The 27,008-nt window shown below is 34.5% G+C and overlaps 2 protein-coding genes across 2 annotated transcripts; both read right to left on the bottom strand.

The window, feature by feature from the left end:
- Positions 1-2,054: 2,054 nt before the first annotated feature.
- On the bottom strand, positions 2,055-6,816 carry LOC127087292 (bifunctional riboflavin kinase/FMN phosphatase). Its single transcript, XM_051028170.1, has 11 exons — positions 6,657-6,816; positions 6,283-6,378; positions 6,014-6,200; positions 4,939-5,069; positions 4,764-4,833; positions 4,587-4,652; positions 3,566-3,720; positions 3,370-3,465; positions 2,634-2,785; positions 2,474-2,557; positions 2,055-2,381 (listed from the first exon to the last, which is right to left on the bottom strand). Exons 2-11 carry the CDS (start codon positions 6,356-6,358, stop codon positions 2,259-2,261), a joined length of 1,140 nt encoding a protein of 379 aa, XP_050884127.1. The 5' UTR covers positions 6,359-6,378; positions 6,657-6,816; the 3' UTR covers positions 2,055-2,258.
- Positions 6,817-7,191: 375 nt separating this feature from the next.
- Positions 7,192-14,965, bottom strand: LOC127087291 (protein NLP9). The gene is made up of 6 exons (XM_051028169.1): positions 14,713-14,965; positions 12,563-13,591; positions 11,528-11,572; positions 10,717-11,457; positions 10,371-10,494; positions 7,192-8,738 (listed from the first exon to the last, which is right to left on the bottom strand). The coding sequence occupies exons 2-6, from the start codon at positions 13,484-13,486 to the stop codon at positions 7,825-7,827; spliced, it is 2,748 nt and encodes a 915-aa protein (XP_050884126.1). The 5' UTR covers positions 13,487-13,591; positions 14,713-14,965; the 3' UTR covers positions 7,192-7,824.
- Positions 14,966-27,008: the final 12,043 nt, after the last annotated feature.

The following is a 27,008-nucleotide window of genomic DNA, read 5'->3' as shown; positions in this document are numbered from 1 at the left end:
ACATTACATATTTACTTAAAGAGACAAGAAAAACAACTTGTAAACCTGCGAGCATTTCTATAGATCCAAATCTTAAACTGGATAATACAGAAGAAGATGTTGCAATAAATAAAGAAACGTAACAACGTCTAGTTGGGAGATTAATTTACTTGTCCCACACTAGACCTGATATTTCATATATTGTAAGTATGATTAGTTAATTCATGACTATCCTAAAGAAATCCATTTACAAGCAGTTCATAGATTCTCCAATATCTCAAGGGAACTCTAGGAAGAGGAATTTTATTCAAAAGCAATGGAAATACAATCCTTGGGGCCTATACTGATGCAGGTCAATTGTTGATAGAAGATCCACTACAGGGTACTGCATCTTTCTTGGAGAAAATCTTATGACTTGGAGGAATAAGAAGAAAAATATAGTGGCACATTCTAATGTTGAAGCTGAATTACGAGCCATGGCACAAGACATTTATGAATTACTTTGCCTCAAAATTATTTTAGAAGATTTGAAAATAAAATGGGAGAGACCCATGAAACTCTATTGTGATAATAACACAAATTAGCTATAAATATAGCACATAATTCAGTTCAACATGATTAAACTAAATATATTGAGGATGATAGACAAGTCATCAAGGAGAAACTTGACAATGGGCTGATTTGCACCTATATGTGTCTTCACAAGGACAACTTACGAATATTCTCACTAAAGGATTGTGTAGCTCAAATTTTGAACGAATTGTATCTAAGTTGGGAATGAAAAATATTTATTCACCAGCTTGATGGGGAGTGTTGGAAATAGAAAAAATACATGGTATGTTTCCCATTAAAATTAGCATTTTAGTCTTAGATTCATGTATATTTAGATTCATGCATTTAGGAAGTCGGACTATTATTTATTTCTCCTTGTAAATAGTTGTTGAGTGTTTAACTCACTCACACATTCAGAAAAAAATTTATTTCTATTTTTCACAGTAAATCCTCCTTGACCATGCAAAACATACAAAAGCTCCATGCTATCTTCCGTATAAGTAGCAGTAGTTTGGCTATAAGAACCCCCAAAGCTAGCATCCCAGTATGAGATGGAGAAAAAGCCAATGCCGATAGACTGAATTATATGAGTCTGTTTGTGTTACCTGGCCTGATGTAGCATCCCGTAGTTGTATGGTATGATCACGAGTAGAAGTCATCTAAAACATTCCTTTAACAATCATCAAAAAATACAATACATTAAGTCTCTATCCATCCAACAAAGAAAAAGATACAAATACTATGAGATAAAAAGAAAGACTTGCGCCAAACATGTAAGGATACCAACAGAAATCATGTATAGACTCTCTTTCACTCATGACTAAACTCGCAGCATATGAATCTGTAAAGCCAATAAACAACAGCAATAATAACAAAAACAAAAAACTTGGAATTTGATCAAAAACATAATTGGGAATCCAAGAATAGATGATGTGATTGCATCGTTTCCATTGACTATGATAGGGATCAAGAAAGCTCGGAATTTTCATAGAACCATCAATAAAATTGAGTTTATTCTTACCACCCAAAGCACGTTGAATGGATCTACTCCAGCAAAGAGGTTCGATCCATTCAACTTAGGAGCTACAATCACAAAAGGCATGATGAAGAAGGATCGATGAGAACGAAGAATCAATTAGAAATGCAGAAAACTGCAGTAAAGATGTAATGAAATACGCAGAAAACTACATGAAAGTTCAAAATGCAAGAAACGATGAAGGAGAAGAGAAAGCTAGTAACTAACTTCAAAGCATTGTAACTAACTCTCTATGGTGGGTAATTGATACCATATTGTGGAAATAAAATGAGAGTGATAGAAACTCTTCTCTTGTTTAATAATGATCAATACAAAGAGTTTATATAGTTACAAATGTATACTCTACTTCATTTGTTCTATCATAGCATAACACTGCTTGTGATCAAGCAACAAACTAATAACTAACTATTAGTCTTCATTAGATCTTGTTTCATTTTCTTTGTTGCCTTGATGTAATGATCAAAATCCCCAATGGGCACGAAAAATATTGAAAGTTAAATAGCGGTCTTTTTTATTACTATTTATGCATGTTACAAATCAATGTGTTATTATTACTATTTATGCATGTTACAAATCAATGTGTTATGGGGAGTGGTGATTGAGAATCACAGGAAATAATACAGCAAAACTGTTTTTGGTACTAGTACAAATGCAGAGGTTTCTTCAAAAGAAGCTAATAAAATCAGTACTATCAGCTTCGCAAATATGAATCATTCTTATGACTTGAATACACGGGAAGATCAAGAGCTCTCTCAGCAACTTTGCGATCTTCATGAATCTTAGCAATCAAGCTTTCAAGGGATGGAAAATTTTCCTGCAATGCACAGTGCCCAATTTTAGAGGAATTCAAAAGATGGAGAGCAAGACAAGACAAGCATGATGCAGAAATGTTGTAAACAGCTCTACCTCAGGACGTATGTAACCAACTATAACCAGCCGCAGTTCTTCCCCGTAGAAATCCTCAGTGAACTCATGAAGCAACCATGGTTCCTAAAAGAAAAACCTATATCATAAGGAAATTCTGAGGTAAATAGTTATAGCCGGAGGTTTAAAGTAAGCAACTTACTATAGTTTTTTCTTTGTTGCTGAAATATGGATTCCAACCAATGCTCATCACCATTTTAAAAATACCTCTTGCCGGCAATCCAGCCCAACCAAAATAAACTCCTGCAGGATGCTCTGAAAGGAGATCTGAATAGTCCTTTGTTGACAAATTAGCTGAAAAAATAGTGCACCAATACCCTTAGACTCCGTTTAGGAGTTTGGAGGGGGGAGAGGAGTAGAGAAAAAAATAGATAAACCTTTTAACTTTTTTGAGAGATTGTATAAAATGAATGCTTGAGATTAATATTTTTTTTAGTATTTAGAAAATTATAACATAGATTTGAATCTTGATAATTTATCAAAACCCTCCAAAGTCCCCCTCCAATACAATTTTTGAATTCTCAATATTAGGAAGATTTTGTATTACAAAGAAAAATAAACTCCTCTCTTTCCAAACTTCAATTTTTTCCACTCCATCCTTCATTTTTCTCAGAGCCCTCCCCACCTCTCCTAAACTACCAAACAAAGCCTTATTAATTATTATACAAATAGGCCTAAAATTGTTTAAGATGGCATAATCCTCATAGTCATGGGGAAATTCAAAAATCGGAATCTCAAACTTCTAATAAAACAAGTAACCGCTAAATATAATTGTGAAAAACCTCAGGGCATCATTTTGAATTACCCATCTTCTGGCTCCTCTACATTTCAGCTTCATGCCATATTGCAAAAGAAAATGGTGAAAACTGAAAACGAACCTGTAGGGATTCCAAGTACTTTCGACCCACGGCCAAATCCCTTGATGACAGGACCACCAATATACCAAGGATCTACCGGCAAAGTTCCCTCCACCCCTGCAATAATTTATAATACTAGTTCAAATGAAAATGCCATGCCAATAAAGGAAATGCACAAACACAATATTATTATTATCTTAAGGTATTCAGGAATTACAGTCGGCAAACGGTGGTAGACCCCACTTTTCAAGTTGCAAATCAAGTAAGGAATTTATCACCTCATCTGCTGCAGTAAAGAGATGAGACTGTTTCGGGAGTGATGGTACAGCAACCACCTCCATTTCAGCAGTCTTACCTGCAGTAACACCAGGTCTGAAGTAGCCAAGTAGATAATTTTTAGAAAAAACATATGGGGCAAATAGGCAATCTTAACATATTTTCAACATAGAAATCACGGTAGAGTGTAGACCAAAATGGAAGGGGAGGTTTCTGCCCAAATGTAAAAAGTATCGGACAGAGATTATTTTGTCTATCAAGTTAAATACACAACTTGAGTGTTATGGTCCTCCGCCACTAGATTTATTTCGCAACTGAACATCTAATTATAATCTTCAATGGGATCACTAGGATAACATATCCAAGCATAATCATTGGAAGGAGGTGTACAATGATTAAAGATCACCAGTAATATTTAGAGTATTTTCTTTTTATATGAAGAGGAAAAAGAAAGAAAAGATATCTATAATTCTAGGTATTAATTACAAGGTTGGGATCCATTGACAGTGGGTTATAAATTTTACGTTGACACTAAATCTTATCCCTGTATTTTTATTTATCCTAAAGGCTATAACCTATTTAATAAAATAACACATGTAACCTACCATGCCTCTACTTCACAGTCTCTCATCATCTCTTTCTTGGCTTCCCTACCACACCCAACAACCAGTGTTTGTTCTACTATGCCAATTCAACACAAATAAGCTACCTACCATGTAAGCCAACATATTTAACACAAATAAGAGTGTGATTTGGTAGCAAAGCTAACTTTAATATAGTGTCTTTTGATCCTATCCCATATTACAAATATGATTAAGAGAAACTTCAACAATTTTAAAGAAGTTTCTTTTTTGAAGTTTAATGAATGATAGGATAAAATTTTCAACAAAAGGTTTAAACCATCAAAGAAGGCTTGAATATGGTAAATAAATCAAACAGAGTTAGAACAGAAGGACGCTCACAAAGAGTCTTCAATCACAAGACAGCTGGAAGGCTCCATGCGTAACCTCCTAGCAGCTTCAAAGAATCTGATGCGATAAATCACAATTTGAAGTTTTTAGAAGAAAATTATCTTACTTGTATAGTAGACAAGTAACCCTCGTTAATCAAGGATAAACAAAACATTTTTTGCATCTCACATGTCAGGGGAAGGCTTCCCTGTTCGAACTTCGTCTCCTCCAATTATGATAGAGAAAGAATTTTTCCATCCTGCATGGGAAGAACATAAATTAAGAAACTAGCTCATACTTTCATTATCACAAACAATGACAAAAGGAATACAAGAAGACTAAGGTTTTTGAAATAAATCAATACCTTCGTGAAAGGATATTTTGGCATCAATGCTCTCCCTTGGAGAGTTTGATGCTAAGACCATTGGAACTCCATTGCTCTTCAAATGTTTAATCAACCGATTGGCACCAGGAAGTGCTTTAATGTTGCACCACCTAACATGAGAATCAAGCAAAAACATCAAAGAAAAATTCCTTCATTTCTTTGAAATGCGACAAGTTCAATTGGATTGACCAACCAAGCAACTGCGTGTGAAGGAACACTAAGCGACAAATGAAATTGACTTGCATATCCAATATGAAACATAATACCCAAAGGTTTCCAATTGAACAGATATCATATCTGACCATAAAATAACTGATTCGGGACAAATTTTCCAGATATTTTGATTCACATATGTTAAAAAAAAATCCAAGGTAGAGAGGATTGAATAGGGTTCCTATAAAATGAGGATTAACTTAATACGGAAGAGTGGGTAGTTATGGCCAGTAATTAAAGAAGTTAACAATTGAGATTGTAATCATATTTTCATTCTAACTGTTAGGAACCTCGACTCAGCAATCGGCAATCAGCAATACTACAATGAATAAAAAGTTAAGCCAGTGGTTTACGACAATATTGGTTTAGCAAACCTATAAACATCAACTACCCAGAGTCAAGCTCCTACAAAGGAAGAGTCTATTCAAAGAAAAGATAACAAATTCCTTCTCCAGAGTGCATACAGCCAGGAAACTCCTAATGAATAGCCTATTCAACTAAGATGACAAAAGCTAATCCACTCAAAAATTAGAAAACAAGGTAACAGAATAACAATGACAGAGGTCTAGCAATAGCTGAGTACTCTGGGTCACAGAGGTCTAGCAATGACAGACTATGAAGTTATTCAAATTTCAATGACTAAAATTCCTCACTTTTCTCTCTAAAGGAAATTTCTCAACAGAGAATCTAATGCAAACCATCTCCTAATCAATGGCACAGCAGAGCACCTTCTTTTATATCAAAAACTCGTTGGAGAACAGTTCTCAGTAGACAATAGCAACATATAACATTTACAAAATAAGCTCCAAAAGTGAATTCTTTAGCCTTAAAAGATACTTACTGATCGGAAAATAGCGGTGAAATCTCAGAAATAAACTGAATTGGCGAGCAAGGAAGTCCATAATCTTCAACAACTGCAGAAGCAGCTTCTAAAGGTGTTTTCCCGACAATTTTAAGGGTTTCTCTTCCATCCCATTCTTTACCATATTTTCCTAACGAAACCTTCAAAACATTGCAAACAATGCCATCTGTAATCATTCAAACCACAATCAACAACAGTGTTAATGATAGTTGATACTGTTATGGAATGAGAAATGATGAAACATCTACCTGTGTTGAGCAAGGTGCCATCCAAATCAAGAATAACGCATTTAATCAACTTTCTGAAAGGATTTGCAACAGACATTGTTGAACTGGAATTGATGACTGCAACAAAAAGGAAATAGGAAATGGAAAATTTGGATAATTGTTGGTTGAATTGAAGTAAGGGAGAAGCAGTGGTTGAAATTCAGCTACGTTTGCTATCATATTTTCCTTAAATTAGAGGATCGATGAGTTGAATTTTAGGTAAGGGTGAAATTGATTGATAATGAATTGATGAGGTAAACGGTAATGAAACGAAACCCTAACGGAGAATTATTAAAATTGTATAATCTATGATGAAGTAATCGATGGAGAAAAAAAAAAGGAGAAAGAGAAGGAACCTGTGATGGTTGAAGATTGGGATTTAGCCACTAAAATGGTGGACCAAAAAAATAACCAATATTATATCGCTATTTTCATTTGCAAACTCAAAAAAGAACCGTAATATATATAAAATTTTAAAACATTTTTTAATTAATTTTTTTCCTATCTCTGGATAAGTTCTAATAGTAGCGGAGTCTCTTTGGGTTCAAATTCTAATAGTAACGGAGAATATGAGAAGTATTTATAGGAGACTTGAAGGATTAGTCTTTTGCAATGGTGCGTATAGGATATCCGATTTATAAAAAAAAAAAAAAAATTGACAATGCTCTAAGATAGATTGAATAAATTAGACACTATTTGTTAATGATAATGGTTGATGAAGAGTAAGAGTTTTATCAACAACATTTCCAAAGCTTTCTTTCATACATACACTTTAATATTGGCATGTCACTCTCAATATATCATTGAAATCAAAGATGCAACAAAGCACCCATCAAAATACACAATTATATTACTTTTATACATATATTTATTTATAGAAAATAGTTGGTGTAATCGTCAAATTTGTCACTCCATAATTCATGATTCGGATATTTTCTTCATACAACATATCTGTACACTTTTTTTTTTGTATGTATTGTTATCATATTTTAAATATAACATCTCTTGGGAAATATATACAACAAACCGACATTACATTCCAACACTGCAGAACCATTTACCTCAGTCCTCAGTACTACTATGAGTTTCTGTGTTTCTGCTATTTGTGTGTTCAATGTATACAGCACTATAAGAGACAGCCCTGTGAATAAAGCTCTCATCAGGTGGAGTTTTGAGAGAGTAAATACGCACAGTCTTACCCTGCAAGCAAGCGAAACTGTTGTCAAGATTTGAACCCGCGACCTTTAACCTTATCATGGTGCCAAAGCTCACTAGATTCATCATTCAAGCCGAATGTTTCAAGAGACTGCTCGGTAATGACAATATTGGATGGTTTTAGCTAATAAGCATGGAGACTAGTATTCCTAAAATTCAAACTCCTTTGGGATGCAGAACCTCCATAAGATTGTGAAAATATCATCAAAAAGTTGAATTGTCGCATTGAAGCTGTTTATCATCTAATATGATGATATGCTATGAGCTGCCTCCTATGTAGCAACTGTTACTGCCGGAGCTGCCTAAAACTCAAGGCATATCACGAACAAGAAACCTTGCATTCCGTGTCCCCATATCATTCAATATTTCTAAACACTCTTGCAAATCCGAGTCGTTTACTAACATCACCCATTCTTCTTCATCATCTAGATATTTGAGCTGGAAGGTCCCGTATTGCAGTTTGAATCTTGCTGCAACTTCTTCATATAGTTTAAAACAACCTGTGAATGGATCAAACTTGAAGCGAATGGTGTCTTCTCCATAGGTAGCTTTCACAGTGATTTTTGACCTGCTATCAACGATGGTTGATTTGGCTTTGGACTGCTTCTGGTTCTTAAAGTTCTGGTAACTAGATGAACTCTCGTGCATGATTGAACCCGAGCCACTAGATGAGTCTGTCAAGCTCGAAGACGTAGGATTGCTGCGTTCAACAACTTCATCGTCCCCATCCGCGCCACTGTCCATGTCATCAGCAACAAAGGAGTTTATCTGGCCAATAGCATTACCTTTTGCAAGAACAGAACTAAAACAAGCTTGTTCAGGAAAATCATGCATTGCAAATGATTTTGAATCTTCACTGCAATCAATCATAGATGCGTTGGTTCCCTTCAATTGTCTATCCAACTTATTTGCCGAATTCTCACCTTCACTACAAAGTGCAGGAGGCACCGAGGCAGCATCTTCTGAAATAGGCTCAGAATCTTGTGTAGTACTTTTCTCCTGGAAAAGGAGATTTTTACTTTCATCAATTTCTTGGATGGTTGTCCCTCCTGCCACAAATGCCCCCATGGAAGGATCAAACTTTAACCCGCCTTCAACTCCCTGAACAGAGTCAAGCACAGTCTGAATTTTCTTCAAAGAACGATTCACTTTATTAATCTTGCGGGATGGCCATCTTGAAATTCCGTGATGCCTGCATATCCTTTTCAGAGTTGTCGGGCAAACTGCTCAAAGAAAAACAAATTGTTAAAAACAAACATGTTTCAATGCATAACAATACTTTCAGAAATATAAAACATCTTTAGACAATGAAAGGGCATTTTTTTTTGTTTTAAATAGAGCAGTTGTGGTAAATGGATGTCAATTTAAATCGTTAGATACAATGATGATATTGTTATTTAACTACACTAAGCTTTGAAGCTGTCATACAGCACATCTCACTTTGTAAACATCTCTCTTGTATACTATGTTTCAATATAAATTTCAGTCAGAACCGTTTCAACAATTCCATCATAAAATACTTATTTTGCTTTAATTTTTTATCCTAGGAAGGAAAAAAAATTCACAAGGCTTCTCAAAACCTAAATGTGTTTGGATAAGAGATTTTAAAGAGGAAGTATAATCTTTGCAAGAATTCAGAATACTTAAAATAACCTGTTTGGGTAGTTAAAACAGAAATTTGAAAACTCACAAGAATTTTAATCAGGTTACTTTTTTCTCAAAAATGAAGAATTGAAATTCTACATCTAGAGATTAAGTTTTCAAAATGCACCAAATATAATAACAAGTCTTACTATCAATGGTTGTGCCTTCAGCTCTACATTCCATATAGAGGAGCACTACTTGGTCATTTTCTTGCAGAGATCATGTGAAAACAACAACAAACAAGCCTTATCTCACTAAGTGGGGTCGGCTACATAGATCAACTTTTACAGAATGTTCTATCCAGGACTATACTTCTAATCCGAATCGTTAATCTCGAGATCTTTCTGAATAACTTCTCTTATAGTTTTTAATGTCTTCCTCAATCTCTAGTTGTTTGACTCTTCTCCATCTGATTTACTCTCCTTACCACAGAATCTACATGTCTTCTCTCTACGAGCTCAAACCACCTAAGTCTATTTTCCACCATCTTTTATACTCTAGGTATTACCCCAACACACACTCTAATATATTCATTTCTAATCTTATCCTGACTAGTCTTACCACACATCTAACAAAACATCCTCATTTATGCTACACTTACTTTATTCTTGTGTCGATTCTTAACCACCCAAAAATCTCTCTATGACATAGATCATGTGAAAACAATGTTGTAAAAAACCTTGTCATTGTATGGGGAAGGTTAGGTATATGTGAGAGTTAGGAAGGAAGAGAAGATGGTGTTTGTGGCATCAATCATGGGCAGATGACGGTGTAGAGAAGGGTATGCTGGTTTAGGGTAGCTATAGCTGAAGGTAGATATAGTGTGATTGGTCAACGGAGGCTTTGCTTTTATGTTGGTGCTGGTGAGGGTGTATAATGTTGATAAAAGAAACGTGTATACTCGTTATAGCAAGAAACGGAAACAGATATCACAAATACTGATCCAAACAAAAAATAAATCAATCGTATTACCGGTTTAAATTTAAATTGTTGCATTCTAATTCCATTGTATTTAAAATGATCTAATATTTTGAATCACTTCATCCAAACACAACATTAAGGCATACATTTCAAATTATTGTTGAGACTCATCTATAAAACTCAAGCAAGTGCAGATATGATATAAATTGACAACCATCGCCATAATCCAAAATTAATAAGCCATGTCAATAAATATACAGAAATTAGGACAAATAACGTTGGAGCCTAACCACCAATGCTTTTTGCAGCATCCTTCAGACTACCAGAAAAGTATTGCTGGAGAACACCCAAGCTAACTTTCTTCTCTGATGTGGTTCTACTTTTCTCAGCTCGCCTTTTCGATCCATTTTTTTCCTGCACCAAAAAAGTTGAATATCGGGGAACTTTAGAAACAGTCATACCATCAATAACATGCAAAAGTTGATGCATAAATGAAGTGTGATAGAGTAATAGAGGTTTAGATTTTTGGTCCCCTGTTCTACTCCATGATTCACAGCCATTTCTAACAAATGTTTCCTTAGATAGAGCAGTCAAATTAAAACTCATGCATTAGGATCAAGGATAGTAGAAGTGAACCTGGTTAGAAGGCTCTTTTCCACTGTTTCTCAGGTCTGAAGCCTCCGACGACAGCTTCTGGACAGAGCTATGGTTTTCATTTAAAGGTATCTGAGAATTTCTCGTGGACGAGGGGGGAAAACTCGGGACATTTTTGTTTCCAAACCCCGCATGTTTACATTCTATTCCTGACAGTTCAGCACCTGAAACTGTCCTCAAACTCTTACAAATTCTCTGCATGGTACCCGAGAGGTTGTCTAATAAAAGTTGCTGCTCTGAACTCCCTTTCATATTGATAGGCAGAAAGAATTCCAATATGTAATCATCATCATTAGTATAGATACTCCTTAGCCTGATTGCAACTGCAGCATTCAAATTGAACTTCCGTGCATGATGAACAAGCGGGTACTCGCTGATATCATATGTTTTCACGTCAGAATAGAAGTAAGGGTGATTTGATTGAAGAGCTTTCCCAGCTACACCTTTCCCTTCCTCAAGAGGATGTTCAATGCATGCACGCACAAATCCTTCCATCACTCTATCAGTTATATAGCAAGCTGACTCTTCAATACACAGTATGCTTTTCTCTTTACAACTTGAATTGCCCTCTTTAATTTGTATTCTAGTAGTTTCTTCTCTTGTGCCCTCAGTGTGAAAACAAGGAATCCATGTTAGTGCCAGTGGCAATCTATGTGCATGACACACAGATCGTAACACATCAATTATCTCTGTTAAAGCAGCTCTTTTATTGGTCGAAAGACACTGCAGAAGAAACAATATTCTAAGAAGTGCAAAACCAGTGGATAAATAAAAATAATGCTAAATAAAATACCTCGGGAAGCAGCCGAATAGGCACAGTAGTCCTTAAATTTACAAGCTGCGGAAAAACATGAGAAATACATGTATCATTACTCATTACTACCTTCAGTTTTGATAAAATATTCAAATTTATAAAACATAAAAATGCATTACTTCTAAGAAATTGAAGAGTGGATCAATAACTCGATAGACTGAGATATGTGGTGGTCTTTCAAAGATCTTGGCAAAAGATAAAGAGGTTTCTTGGTCAAGTGAATGTGAGATGCAGTTTGAAATAATGCAACTACTCATAAATGTGCCCCAATGAAAATGGACGTGTCAAAACCATATCATTATTAGGGAGCAGCTCTCAATTATAGGGATTTTTTTGTGTAGGAGTCCTATCTATATTTCCTTATTTATTTTGATCATATTCGTATATATATCTGATGTATTGCGAACATAATTCATTCAAGGAAATATATTTTACCCTATTTGTTCACAGAATGCATATACAAGACAATTATAGACTAGAAACAAATAAGGTCAATGAATTTTAATTTTTCAATTTAGCTATGATCCCTAATGCAAAGAAAGGACACGAGACCACGCGATACACATCCATAAAATTTTACTGCCTAAGTGCCCCTAAACCATGGTGTGGAACAATATTGTACATTATTAAGTATTGACCATACGATACTTTGCCAGCTAAACTACAAAATTCTCCACGATATATTTGTATTTAGACATCTAAGTCCTCAATGGTAATGCAAGAATAACAAATAAGTCTCAAATAATGTATTTGTGCAACACATATCTGCCAAAATAAATTCCGAACAAGTTTGCATAATTTTGTGGGCTAAATTCCTTAAATACTTAGCAAACCAGGGCAATATAGATCCAAATGAATTCACGGTAAAAGATAAATAAATTGAGGGCAAAGAAATTTCTGAATTGTATGTGAAGGGAACCAGGTCAACTTGCATCAGACTCGACACAAAAAGCATTGAGGCAGGTGAAGTGCAAAAAGGAAAGCTCGAACGGAAACAACAAAAGAAATGCCTACCTGAAGTGAACGACAAATAATTTCCAATTCTCTGTTAAAATCAAGCTTTTCCTTCGTGGTGACAAGTTCCAAGACAGCACAACATGGCATTCCAGAGTGCAGATCAAATATGGGAAAAGCAATTGATCCACGAACATCGTGATTTCTTGCCTGTTCAACCCTCAAGTACTCACTTGGATTGTAATAACCAACATTGGAAGTCCATTCAGGAACTTTGGAGATAAAAACACGACCAGGAAGTCCCGGTAAACAGCCTGGTTTTCCTTCTGTAGAAAATATAAATGTCCTCGACACTTCACGATACCCTGCAAGCATTTGATCTAGTAAATAAGGTTGCTCACTAGTGCTTAAGAAGATTTGACCATCATGCTTTATGGGTACCCAAACTTGTGCCAATATTCCCCCACCAGCTGATTCTTTAAAGAAGGACAAAGCTTTCAGCATTTTTTCATCAAGTGACAAAGTATTAACACGCTGCGTAGAGTCGTTGATTTTTTGCTTAGAACTTAAGTTATTTGCATCATTGTTGTTGTTGTCTAAAAAACCACGTAGGGTGTCCATTTTCTGACGCACAACTTTCTCCGCAAAAACGGGGGAGCTATCCAAATTATTGTAATTTCCACTAACTCCTGGCATATAGAATTGCCCACAGTTCTGTTCAACTGGATTGAATCCATCCGGTGATTGATATAATACCGAGGCAAGAGATGAAAGCTCATTAGCCATAATCTGATCAGTCATGGATGGGCCAGAATACAAACCAGCATAATTATCAAAATTCATGAGCTCGGAGAAGCTGCTAGGCATATCCTCTGACACCAAATTGCTGATTCCACCATCTAATGATGCTGATCCTTCCATCTCAGTTCCCGGAGACTGCCAATACCCAAATCCTCTTCCCTTAGGATAAAAAGGGTACTCCATACTTAGATTAGAGATGAAAACCGATTGAAGTATAACAAAATTTAGGGTTCCTCTACGTAAAAAAATTCACAAGAATTGCTTCTTTGTTACCAGCATTCTTGAAGCCTATAAATTTGTGCACTCCAATCAGCTAATTTTATAATAAAGCAAATTAAACAAGAGCAATTGAGTATAACCCCTATATAAAAATTTCCAAAATCTACAAATCCAAACCGCACAATAATCAACAAAAAAAAAATCATAAGAATTGCTGCAGATTTGAGCTTGTACGGTAAGCACTAAGCATTGCACAGGCGGATGCTCCACAGCTCAAGTGAAGACATTGATTAAAAATTGAGCTTAAAAACTTTTGAAAATAAGAAAAACAATAATCTCAACTTCTAAAGCAAAAACATATGCTACATAGGTAAAACATTTCTCCTGTTAAAATCGCTCGCTCTTGCCTACAAGAAACTTGCATGAGCAAAGTTCTCTTGATGACAAGATAGAATTCTATTAAGAATATTTAGAATTTGATAATGCCAATGAGTATCAAAGTTTTAAAAAATCTGTCTGTTACCGCAAAAACGGCTGCGTCAAAACGGTATCGGAAGGTACAGTATCGGAAGGTGCAGTATACCGTTATTCACCATTTCTATGATAAAGAACAAAATGTGGTTAACTCACACCACGACGACCGTAATCAGTGTCGCAACTCGCAACACTTGTACCGATCAAAATCGTGAAAGCCTTTACACGACAGTTATTTAAAACCTTGATGAGTACTGTGCCATTGAGCTGATTTAAATTCCTCTAATTACTAACTATTGATCTATCATCTTTGTAAATCATTTTCATCATTAGAAGCGTCCACCGTCACCACTCGTTAATTAAATCCTATCTTTTGGAACACTAGAAATAATCACAATCCAGGAATAGCAACATAAACCCTACAGTTCCTCATACCTCAAAGCTACACACCAAAGCCCCAAAAGAGAATTTCAATCTTCAAAATGACACAAACGAAACAAATGCCTCAAACAAAGCCATGAAAATCCAACTGAAAAACACAATGAAATTAGGGTTCCCAAATTTTTTGCAAAACCACAATTTATGAAGTATGAAGATTGTGAATTGTAATTATAACATCGGGTATGTAATGCAAAAAGTTAACAAGAAGAAAAACCCTAGAAATTGGGGAAATGTTGAACCCTAGAAATGGCTTAGTAAATCAATTGACAACCGACCTTAAAATCCTCGAAGGTGACGAAACCTTGTTTCATAAAATTGACGAAAAAAGAGACATCTGAGGTGTGAAGTGAAGTGAAAGCAGTTAAAGAATTTGGTGGGAAGTGTTTAGTTGCTATAAAAGGAAAGAAAAAACAAAGCATAGTTCGGACGAAAGATTCAGAAATTGAGTTTCTATAAATGGTATGACGGTGTTTCCAAGCCGTTTTCTACCTTTCTACGGACGGTGTTCCCTACTATGTTTTCTCATCATTTTCCTTCGGGTTAAACTTTATTTTTTATTTTATTATAAATAAATAAATAATTTAAATAAAGGCTTTGTGGACTGTTGTTGGTGAGATTTGTAACAATAATTAAATGCACTCTTATTTTCTCGAAGAATCTCATAAATAAGCATGTTATGTGAAAAATTTTAAAAAATTTAAGAAATATGATAGACATAGTTAAAGATTCAGATTTAAAACATTGGTTTGTTTTAAAATTTATTCTAGTGGCAGTATCCTAAAAAAATGTAGATGTAGAGTAAAGTGGAGTGGATATATTATATAGCATGAATCTAAAATTTTAGTCATACATATTTAACGGACCAATTTATTTTATCATTATGTTATATTAGTATATAAGATTTATTTTTAAAATATTGAATTTAAGATTTATTTTTAAAAATATTAAGTTTAATCTATGCACTTGAAATTAAAGAACATGAATAATAGAACATTTGTTTCCCATAGAAGAGGTGGGTATTAGAAAGAAAATGATTGTAGTTAACAATTGATTTTGAATATGTGAATCAAACGGTTAGAATATTCAGTATGAATTTAAAGTTTATGAGATAGTAAAATGGTATGAGATAGTAAAATGTGAAATGTCTGCGGACTCGCCCTACCACGCACTTTTTTTTTCATTTTTTTTTTCAGATGAGACAAAGTTTTAGATCCACATTCTCAAACAAAGTTTGTCCCATTTCATTTCATTTTTTACGGACTTTTGTAGGATAGACATACTCGTTTGTCACCTCTAATTTAATCCTTATATTTTATTGTGATCACATTCTAGAAAATCTTCCTATATATTAAAATAATAAAATAAGAGGATAATATTTATTTTGTCACTATTATGTCATATAATTGAGTTTTGAAAAATTCTATTAAAGAATTGAATTTCTTAACATTTAAATATTCTTTTTCTTTTGATCATTATAAAACTCGATCATTAGAATTTTTGATATGACAAACTGTATTTTATATTTTTATCTTTTTAATAAGTTTAGCTTGATTTTTTTTATTTTTTTTTATTTTTAAATTTATTTTACATTTTTAATATTTGTTAGACGATGAAACTTTAAAAGATAAAAAGATGAAAAATTTATACTAAAGAGGTATTTTTTTAATTTGGTTTCAAAAAAAATTCAAACTCTCTCATTATTTTACCTTATAAAGTTTCAAAATCTAAAAAAACTACGTGAATTTAAAAATAATAAAAAATTTATTTAAAAAATCAACTAAACAAGTTCATCATTAAAAAGATAAAAATAGAAAAAGAAAGTCTATCATGTTAAAGATTCAGGTGATTAAGTCTCATCAGAGATCAAAATAAAAGAAATTTCAAATGTTATGGAGACAATTCAAATTTTCTTTTTTATATAGGAGTTTTTCAAAACTCACCTATATCGAAGAGGCAAAATACCTATTAACCTTAAAATGAATTACTTCTTTCTATAGTTTAGGTGAGTTGGGCTTCAGATGCTCACCAAGATCAGGGCAATGCCTAAAGACTCAAAGAATGTTTATAGAGATATTCATAGATTACTCACTAAAGAGATCCTCGCATCGATAGTGAGAGTTGAACATACGTCATCTCGATCTGTGAGTCAACTCCTTACCAACTAAGTCAATCTACTTGACAAATGAATTACTTCTTAATATTCAAAATATAATAGAAATCAATTTGAGATGTACCTTTTTAGTTTACACAAAAGGAGTGAGTTCACATGTCTTTTTATGTATCACCGACAAATTTTTGTCTCGTATTCTATTTTTTATGATAAATATGTGTGATATGTTTGTTTATGTATCAATGTCATATAGTTGTAATAGATGGTGGAATCAACTAAAAAAAATGGGATGGACACTAAAATAAAATAAAAGTTATAAATAAAATGCAAATCATACATATAAAACATTTAAATCAAAATAAATATAAAGTTTATCATCAAAAAATTAATATACATGGCTTTAAAATACCTCTTAACTAATTAATTTACATGTTTCGACTGCCTTGAAATCATTATTAATAAACTCATAACTAATATTTGTACTAATTTCATTTTTAATATAAATTGGCGTGCTATCTCCTAGAACTCCAACTTTCATCTTGTTTCTCAACTTAGTCTTGATGATTTTCGTTACAGAAAAAGATCTCACAAATGTGGTCGTAAAAATTGGAAGAGTCGTGATAAAGTGGAGTAGTCTATCAATCAAAAAATATCTTTGAGTATGTCCAGTTACAACCAAACATGAGTATAATTCTTAAATAGTTCATAAATCATTCAAATTTGATTCTTAGTGTGCAACAAATAGAAAGTTTTGGAGTTGAAATTCCAAGTTATTTGTCTCTTGATCACTAAAATTTATATTTATAAAATAATATTTTTCAACTAGAGTATATGTATTATCAATGTTAAAAGTTTTGTATACATCCTTAGGAAACACGTCACAAGAAAGTGTCAACAAATCTATTGTTTGTTTACTAAATTTGTCATTCAACCCTTGTGACTATTTCTCAATGGTAGTAAAAAAGATTTCAACTCTAAAGTAATCTTCTATTATGACTTGGCTCTTTCAAGGTGAGAGTGCCTTAATCTTGTTACTGAATGAGAATCATTAAGGTTAGGAATCTCAATAACACACTTTTCACAAAAAGATGTCACTATAGTAAATAATTTATCCCAATTGTTTTCTTTCAAACCTTTAATAAGAGCTTTTATTGAACGAACCAAATGCATAACATTCACTACATCCTGATATTGTTTTTGTAATGCTTGACGAAGCACATTTGTTAAATCCATTGGACTAGGATAAGTTTATTGGGATAAAGAGAGGACGGTTTATGACGAAGCGATCCAAATTATGTGTATTAAGACTGGGCGAGCACACGAATAAGGGCTCCGAATTTCCCAAAATGCACTCTAAGTCGCCCTGTTAGGCTTAGGCCTAGCCACCCGATCCAAACCCATGTCTCTCTCTTGACTCAATTGGTAGATCATGTGTTATACTCAATAAAATAGAGAAAATTGGTCAAACTAAAGTGAAAAAAACATCCTCCCTATAATGGGGGATCAACTGCTCCCTCACTACACGTTTTTGTATGAGAAGTGGAAGAAATAAGTTTGGCCTCTTGATGGTGCAGTTCAATGGTGTGCCTATATATTCCCTAATTCTTTAATGGAGAACGGATTGTGATTTCCACACATAAACACATATAGAGGGTCTCTCACAATATCTATATGAACATGTTCTCAGAAATCACCACATATTGTAAGACACTCAAATTCTTCAAAAACAAGGGTCATCACCCTCATTGTACTTGTAGAAGTACAATTGGCGCTCACTGTGTGGCCTAGTAAAATTGACTTGGGCCATACTCATCTTTAATTCGTAAACTCACTCAATCAACCTCTTCAACACAATGACAATACAAAGTGCCTCAATATTTACTCACTTAACTGCACCCATCTACATCATAGTATTAGAAAATTGGTCAAAATAAATTAAAAAATATGTGATATTAGATGAAATGTAAATTTGTAATAAATAAAGTATAAATTGTTTATGCATTAAAAAGCATGGAGGCAATATTAGAAAATTAATATTCCATGCGTTTCAAAACAAGTATCATATTTATAAAAAAATATTTGTTTCAAAATAAATATTATTTTCAATTCCCAATGTAATTTATATTATAATAGTTGGTACTGAAATCTTAAATTAATAATAAGTAGTTCTTTCTCTAAGTAACATTGCAATTTTATTTGATGCAATATTTCAAATAATTTATCTTTTTGAATGAAGTGCAATCGAAAGTGTGTTCCACATGAATGTTTTACATGTTTCACGATATTAAAATAGATAAAGAATCATTAAACTTAAACCTTTTATAAAATAATACAAACTTAAGAACATAGTAGTTGTTTACCGAAAGGATTAAATGTTTGAAATAAGTTTTATAAATATAAAAAGAAAAAGAATGTTATATATAAAAATATTGTACAAATAAAACTTTAATGGCATAATCATACTTTATGAATTGAACATAACACATAGACAAACACAATAGCTTAATAGTACAACAAATTAATATGTGTAAATAAAGCATACAACCAAAATACAAAAGTAATAAAAAAAGTATAAAGGCAGCATACAACCTACGAAAAAATATAATAATAATATATAAATATAAAGTAGATATAAATCCTAACAGTTGAATCATTTAAATTGCAAGATAAAAGTTGAGATGAATATTTTGCTTGTTTCATCGTAACTGTTGTATGAACTATTGATATGTGCAAGTATACACGGTCAAATAGTAGCAAATGATGTAACAATATGAGTATCGATCCCACAAAGATTGTAATATCTTAATTTGTTTCTTAAATTAAAATTTTGTGAATAGTCGTGAGCGGAAAGATAACAATAATAATGGATTGCCACAATTTCATGTTGAAATACAATAATTGATAAGTAATGATGACTAATTTAAATCAATAATAAGAGGCATGTTGAGCAATACTTCATTTAATGAAGTTCATATTTTATGACTGTCTGATGAGATATGTCATGACAACTAAGGCAGAAAGTGGTATAGTGGTGTGTCTCTATAACATCAAGTATATGAATCAAGTCAAGTGAACAACTCTCGAGGTCTCACTATAACAATAAAACATGTTTATTTTTAACTTTTGATTTCCCATATGGTTGTAGTCATTTATTTTTAGAGTGACTAATATAGTGAATTTACATATCATACTATTTTCAACCACAATTACTTATGAGGTACATTAGTTAATGAAGTTCTCGACCCTTAACCAACCTTTACCTATTTATAAGGTAGTCAGGCAAAGAAACAAATATATAACATTATTTCACATAGTAAAATGTATCACTTCAAACCATATCATTTGACATAAAATACTACTTTTCATTAAACTTCACATTGTTTAACATAAAGAGTTTTAGCTCATGATGAGTAAAAGAAATACAACAACACGAGTTCTTACATTCAACATTTCTAAAATCATAAATGAAAAGAAAATATAAACTTAAGTATGACACTATACTCGTTGTAATCTCTCAATATGCATGAGGCGAGTTATGTCATGCTAGGATGCTCAACACTTCTTCAATGACGAGAGGATGAAATTAACTCTTACTATTGGTTCATATTTCTTCTCCTTCTTCTTCAATAAGATATTTTTCAAAGTAATTTTCAAGTTTCAACTTTTGAACCATTTTCCAGTTTGTCTAAGAGGTTCCTTTTATACCCTTTGACTTTTAGGGTTATGTCTTGTCATTGAATCATGGCCTTTGTGTATATTCCTTGCTTATGTCCCAATAAACACATCATATTCTTTCTTTTTTCATTTAAATTAGCTTCATGTAGTACAATTTCCCAGCATGCATGGGACAACACATCTTGTGGTAGCTCTACTGCACAGACAGACATAACACACACAATTTTGTACATATCTGCTTTTGCAGAGTTTTTTCTTGCGATGCTTGATCTCATTCATCCATATTTTCAGCTTACTTGACTTTAATATTCACATTACTTCAATTTTTTCCATAATGCCATAGACCTTTTATCCTTATAAGTTATTCTACATCTAAGATTTTGTTGAAATTTGAGGTAGAAATTACACTTCCTGTATGTCGTGCCAGAAATTATCATACACCAGTCCTACCAGTCCTACATAAGTGGCAAACACATAAAAACTCATAAAAGAAAGCACATGTTCTACGTCACTAGGAACCGTCGCCGACCAAAGGTAAGGTTCCATCCACCACCCTCAGGCTAAACCTAATTCACCTGCACTCTTATAGTGGCTAACTCTTAACAAGGGTGTCTCATCTATGTTGAGAAGAGTGCTTCTTAAACATGAAATCAATAGTAAGTGAGTGACTTATGCCATCCTACATGGAGTTACACCACTATATGCAATCACATTATTTCACATTTAAGAGACTAATTATTAAAAATGTGGAGTGAGCTTTATAGGATAATTGACCCATAAGGGAAGCCACAAGAATATAATGTCTTTTTTTTTCTTTTTTTTTACCAATTCCTTAACATACGATACTGTTGGTCGTGACAACCTTCTCTTTGTTTGCCCGATGGGATAATTGTATGCCTCAAATTTCTATATGCACTTTTAATTGACGGGCGCCATAGGACTGTCAATGTCTTTGTAGACGTTATTGTTTGACAATCGTAGATGCCCGACTGAGTCTAGGAATAACCAGACGTTAGTTATTTTAAATAGATGGACGACAACCTCTTTGTCTCTCTTTACTTAGAGGTAGACGCTCTCCATAATCCTCTAAAGCTTACCTGGAAGTGTGCTTACAAGGGTGTGTGAATTAATCTCTCTGGGTAGTACTGAGCCTCCCTTATACAGAGGTATTGCTATATGAAGATAAATTTCCATAAGAGCTTCTTCATCTAGTCCCTCATTATTCCTAGGAATCAGATACAGTATCCTTATTTGTAATACTACCTCTTAGCGAGTCGGTGAAGTCGAACATGGAGTAAGATGAAAGTTCCAACTAAAGGCATCCTTGATGATACTTCACTTCACTGTCACCAGGAGTCTAAGTGCATTTACCCCGCGTATTATTCTCATCAGAAGGAACAAATTTGTGTTGCTCTGTATGAGTAAGCTACGAAGTTATTGAAGATCAAAGGATCTTTGTTATCACAAAAGTGTTGGGTCTGAACCAACTTAACTCATTGTTAGGTCAAAATCAAGATGGGCAAGATCATGAAATGCAATCCTTTCAGGTGAATATCCTCTATTTCAAAAATGGTTAAATATGATAAGAATACGCTCACTAGGGAGAGAGGGAAATATGCAAGATTGTGTATTCAAGTTAACTTAGTGAAACCTCTGCTTGCAATGTTCTCGATCAAAGGCAAACATTACAAAATCGAATAAGAAAATACTTCACCTTTTTTTGTCTATCGTGTGGGCGATTTAGTCAGTCTACTAGTGGATGCCCTAATGCTAAGGTTCCATAGTTTAAAGTCAAAAGACCACATAGGTACTTAAGGAAAAGCTTAAGGCGTTCTTATTGTTGAAGATGAGGTTAAGGCTTCAGGACGTTGGACGGTGGTTCAGAAACCTAGACATACGAGAAAGCAAAAAGTTAAGTTTGCCAAGGATGTCATAGAGGTTGATAAAGTTGGTCCTATTGGGAAGAGCAACAGAAGTAATAGTGGAGTTGGTTATAGATTTCAAGACTTTGGTGAAGCCATTGCTGATGTGGAGGAGGAAAAGGAGTTTGAAATTCAATCTTCTAGTCCTTCCAAGGATCCTTTTAGAAATTCAGTAGAAGCCAAGGTTGTGGGGACATTAGTTGTCAATAAATATTATAGAGGGAATAGAAGGATGGGAAGAGATTTAATTAAGGAGCAGGATAAATAAAAAAATTCAATAGTGGCGGCTTGAGGAATTTAAAAAGGGAATGACAAAGGTGCATTTAATCGTAAGGGGGTTAGGAGCTAGATAATCTGTTGTCAGCTGAGGAAGTTAGTGATCTTGTTACAAGTAAAGTATAAAGGAATATTCATGTTTAATGAATAAAGGATCTATTAAAGATGAAGGGGCACTCAAAGAAATAGGTGTAATAATCGGTCTCCAATTCTACTTGTTTTCTAACACTCATTTGGCACAATTTCACGAAGTCGATAACACATTATTCTACCTGTCATGTTATTTTGTTTAGTAAATTAGATGTTTGCATTTCTATTTCAGTTTGATGATTATCTTTGGTTTACGTCATTATATTCCATTTTATATCTCTTTGTGATAGTTTTATTGGTTTTAGGTGTAAGCAATAATACCCAAGGACTCGCCAAGGGAATCAGACGTTCCGGACTCGTCGAAAGAAGAAATTTGACGGTACAGTAGCCCTGACACGGTCACTCGTGTTACCAAACACGATCCGTGTCAAGAGAAAAGGAGTCATGGGAAAAAACAGGGAGCTAACACAGGTTCCCGAGTCAGCCACCTTGGAAGGGGCGTGTTAGAGCAGTGAACCAGCCAGCCAACACGGTCGGTCGTGTTATCTGACACGACAAGTGTTGACTTGGACACCTCATTTTCTAATTTTTTATGTGTTTTAGCACGGCTGATCCCGGAGGGCATTGTGGACATTTGCTACACCAAATATTTGATCGAGAATTATTTAGGGGATTTTTGGAGACGGAGAACGAGACTTTTTACACAATACAGATTTGGTAAGATTAAGATTGAAGCGATCAAGAGTTGCGGAGAACAGAGGTCCTTCAAGAGCGGATGCGATTGAAGATCAACGAGATTCCCTTATTCTTGTAATGTTTAAATTTTATATTGTATCTTATTTGAATAATATGAGTGGCTAAACTCCCAAATGCCAGGGGGTGTCCCTGAATTGATCCTGTAATGACTCTGAATTAATAATTTCCTTAATGTATGATGTTTGTTTGTCAATTTCATTGTGCAATGTTTGTAATGCTTTCTTTATCAGAAAAATAAGGATTATTATATGATTAACAATTTGCGGGATTACAATTGTTAAGGTTTTGCGCAGTGAAACTATAATAGATATCACATAAGGCTAGGGATACCATATGGTTACCGATTATATCTTGTTATTTCATACGGCTTGGTTTCATTGTAATCGCCTAAGGACTTAGAGATTAGAATGAATGACCAAAGGTTTCCCTCTGAAGTCTTAGAAGGAAACAATTTTAAGATCCGATAATTACAAATTTTGAATTGTTTAAGGAGATATACATTCAAGGTCATTACAGGAGATATTCATACACCGTCCTTGACATATTATTATACATTGCGAAAAATATTTATTCTGCTCTCTTTTCTCATTCCCGTAGACAGTGACTTTTTATAAACCCCTAATTATTTGTTTTATCCAATTGAATCACAATTTAAACTCGTATTGCTGAGCAGTCCTCGAGATCGATATCTGGGAAACATCCTTATTATTACTACATTGGCAAAATAGTACACTTGCTATTTTCCCGATCACGTAATAACCTTGATCAACTTGGCCCTAAAGTCTTGAGAGCCCAAGATGCTAATGTGGAAGTTAGTCTAGAGCATAATCCGTCCTGCTCTCCTAAAATTCAATTTGTTCCTGAAAACTGTCTCAAACCTGGTGAAGTGAAGCTAAAGATGGATGAAGTTGAAGATCCTAAGTCTAAGGATGATGAACACAAAGTGGATTTGTTGAGGAAACTTTCAAGGATCTCCATGGGGCTACTTTCAAGCACTAATTTCTTCATGAAGTGGGAAATAAGAACTTTGCTCGTGTTTGCAATCACTATATTTCGGAGAATCAACATGATATACTCATCATTATAGACTCATATTGATCCTAGTATGCTCTGTAAAAAGTTCTCTCAATTGGATTTTGATGGATATATCTATTCTGAAAATAAAGGCTTTGCTGGGGGATTTCTACAGGTTGGAAACAAAATAAAATTCAAATTAAACACCTTCAAAATCACTTCCAATTCTGCATGTTGGAGTTAATAGCGGGGACGAAGCAGATTGGAATTTCACTGTTGTATATGCCATCCCTCTTGAAGAGGGTAACAAAGAATTGTGGGAGGAGATAGTCAAGTAAGCTGTTAATTTTGATGATGGTTGGATTTTGAGTATTGACTTTAATGATATTAAGGAAAAGGATGAAAAGCACCGTGGAATAGCCCTCTCTGATAAGAAATGTGCTTTGTTTCATGAGAGGTTAAACACTTGCAAGCTTCTGTATCCTAGTGCCATATGTCATAAATTCACCTGGCGTAGTGCCATAGGACATGGAGGCTTGTGTGTGTTTGAGAGATTGGATAGAGATCTTAGAAACAATGTTTTGAGGTTGCAATTTCCTGATGCTTATTTTCGGGTTCTTATCAGATTATAATACTCATATCACCACCCTATTCTTTTGTCCCATAAAGATTATCAACGAAGACCTATGGTTAAGGACTTTAAATTTGATTGTTCCTAGATTTTGAAAAGTCCTTCAACAATATGATGTTGTTTTCCTGGAAGTCCAATTTAGGTATGCTGCATAACATGGAGGAAGTTAGGGAATATGCTAAAAGTTGGAATATGCATATTGTCCAAAGTTTACTCAAGGAAAAGAAAGCTACCATGTGAAGACTAGAAGGGATACAAATAAAAGCTCATGAAGGAATAACTCATGGTAGTCTTAGAAGGTTGGAAGTTAGTCTGCAATAGGAGCTTCACAAAATTCTTTGTCAAGAAGAACTTACCTAGTTTCAGAGAACCAATGATCAATGGCTAGCAGATGGAGACAGAAACACGCGCTTCTATCACGTTAAAGCTCTTCAAAGAAGACGACAAAAGCATGTTCAAACTATTAAGGATAATAACGAGAAGTGGTTAACTGGATCTCTTCACATTAATAATTCTTTTAAAGAGAGTTTCAACAACTTTACACTAATGGCACTAAAGTTGTTGAGGGATTTTTGACTCTCCATTTGTTTTCTTCTCTTACTGAGGATTCCATGCTTTGTATGGCAGTTGAGCTCACCGTGGATGAAATCAAGCAAGCCTCTTTTGAGATGGCGCCTTGGAAATCTCCGGGTCGTGATGGTTCCCCTTCGGTTACTATCAAACTTATTGGGAAATTATTGGCGGTGATGTGTGCGAGTATATTTTGCAGCTATGGAGGCATCCTGTTCAAATTTCTGAATCAATTCTATGAATACTTGCCTCATCCTTAAAACTTCATAGTCTGAGCTTATTAGTCATTTTCGTCCCATATCATTATGCAACACTATTTACAAAATTTTGAGCCAAATTATGGTGAATAAATTGAAAGGGTTTATGGATGACATTATTTCTCCACATCAAACTGGTTTTATTCATAACAGGAATATTTAGGAAAATATCGTGGTTGCACAAGAAATTCTACATGCCATGTACCATTTAAAAGGTAATTATCGCTTCTTTTCTATCAAGGTTGATTTAGCCAAAGCCTGTGATCGTGTTAGCTGATGATTTGTGGAGAGTGTGCTCAAGGAGCTTTATATTCCTTATTGTTTTAAGGATATTATTATGTGAGCTATCACCTCCGTTCAAATGCGGGTAAACTGGAATGGCAATAAAGGAAGTTATTTTAAGTCCAATAAAGATTTAAGACAAGGTGACCCTGTCTCACCTTATCTCTATGTGCTACGTATGGATAAATTATCTCATCTGATTTTGGATGTGGTGGAAAACAAGCGTTGGGTTAGTATTAAAGTTGGCAAGAATGGTCAAATGGTTTCTCACCTTATGTTTGACGATGATCTCTTGCTTTTTGGCCAAGCTACTGATAGCCAAATTGTGAACATGATGGAAGTGTTAGAAGACTTATGTGCTACTTCAAGTTGTCGCATCCTGCGAAAAATCAACCGGCGAAGCTCGAATAAAATACAACACAGAGCCGCCACTGCGCGTTATTTATCCCAAGATAGGGAAAGGAAACGCTCAGAGAAACCTGGAAAGACATGGTCTCGCGACCAGAGAGAAAAGGTTCGGGAGTCGGTTACGCAAGGGGAAGGTATTAGCACCCCTCACGTCCGTCGTACTCGACGGGATCCACGTCCTAGAATAAAGAATAGGTTGCTAAACATCACACACACACGGGGAACGCAGGTGGGGTTAAGAGGAACGAGCTCGATAAGGTATCGCACCTTATGCCTACATATCTTGTCTGGAACAAGAATCAGAGCCACTGTAGTTCGGCTTACGCACGCCAAACAACACAAAACATACAAACAAGCAAGGGTGGCAAACATGGAGCCCGACAACCACTAGATGGAATTACGTCAACATCCAAACCAAAACACACTCAAAAGGGCAAACGTGGAGCCCGACTGCCAATCACTGGGCTTACGTCGGCATCCGAGCCAAAACACACAGTCAGATAACAAGTAAACACACGCAAAAAATAAAAAGGTTGCCCGGAGTGGTCTCGCACGACCACCTGCCTACATACCTCGTCTG

This window comes from Lathyrus oleraceus, chromosome 5 (genome assembly GCF_024323335.1).
Source record: "Lathyrus oleraceus cultivar Zhongwan6 chromosome 5, CAAS_Psat_ZW6_1.0, whole genome shotgun sequence".
Classification (NCBI taxonomy): domain Eukaryota; kingdom Viridiplantae; phylum Streptophyta; class Magnoliopsida; order Fabales; family Fabaceae; genus Lathyrus; species Lathyrus oleraceus.
This window is presented reverse-complemented; position numbering and strand designations above follow the sequence as displayed.

Bases quoted from the DNA above. Each gene is read 5' to 3' on its own strand.
- LOC127087291 (XM_051028169.1), bottom strand. From the start codon at position 13,486: ATGGAGTACCCTTTTTATCCTAAGGGAAGAGGATTTGGGTATTGGCAG. The intron at 11,573-12,562 runs GTAGGCATTTCT...GTTTTTCCGCAG, and splicing joins TTATTTGTCGTTCACTTCAG to CTTGTAAATTTAAGGACTAC. The intron at 10,495-10,716 runs GTTCACTTCTAC...TTTTTGGTGCAG, and splicing joins GAAAAGAGCCTTCTAACCAG to GAAAAAAATGGATCGAAAAG.
- LOC127087292 (XM_051028170.1), bottom strand. From the start codon at position 6,358: ATGTCTGTTGCAAATCCTTTCAGAAAGTTGATTAAATGCGTTATTCTT. The intron at 4,834-4,938 runs GTATTGATTTAT...CTTCCCATGCAG, and splicing joins CAAAATATCCTTTCACGAAG to GATGGAAAAATTCTTTCTCT. The intron at 3,721-4,586 runs GTGAGCGTCCTT...TGGCTACTTCAG, and splicing joins CTTGTGATTGAAGACTCTTT to ACCTGGTGTTACTGCAGGTA.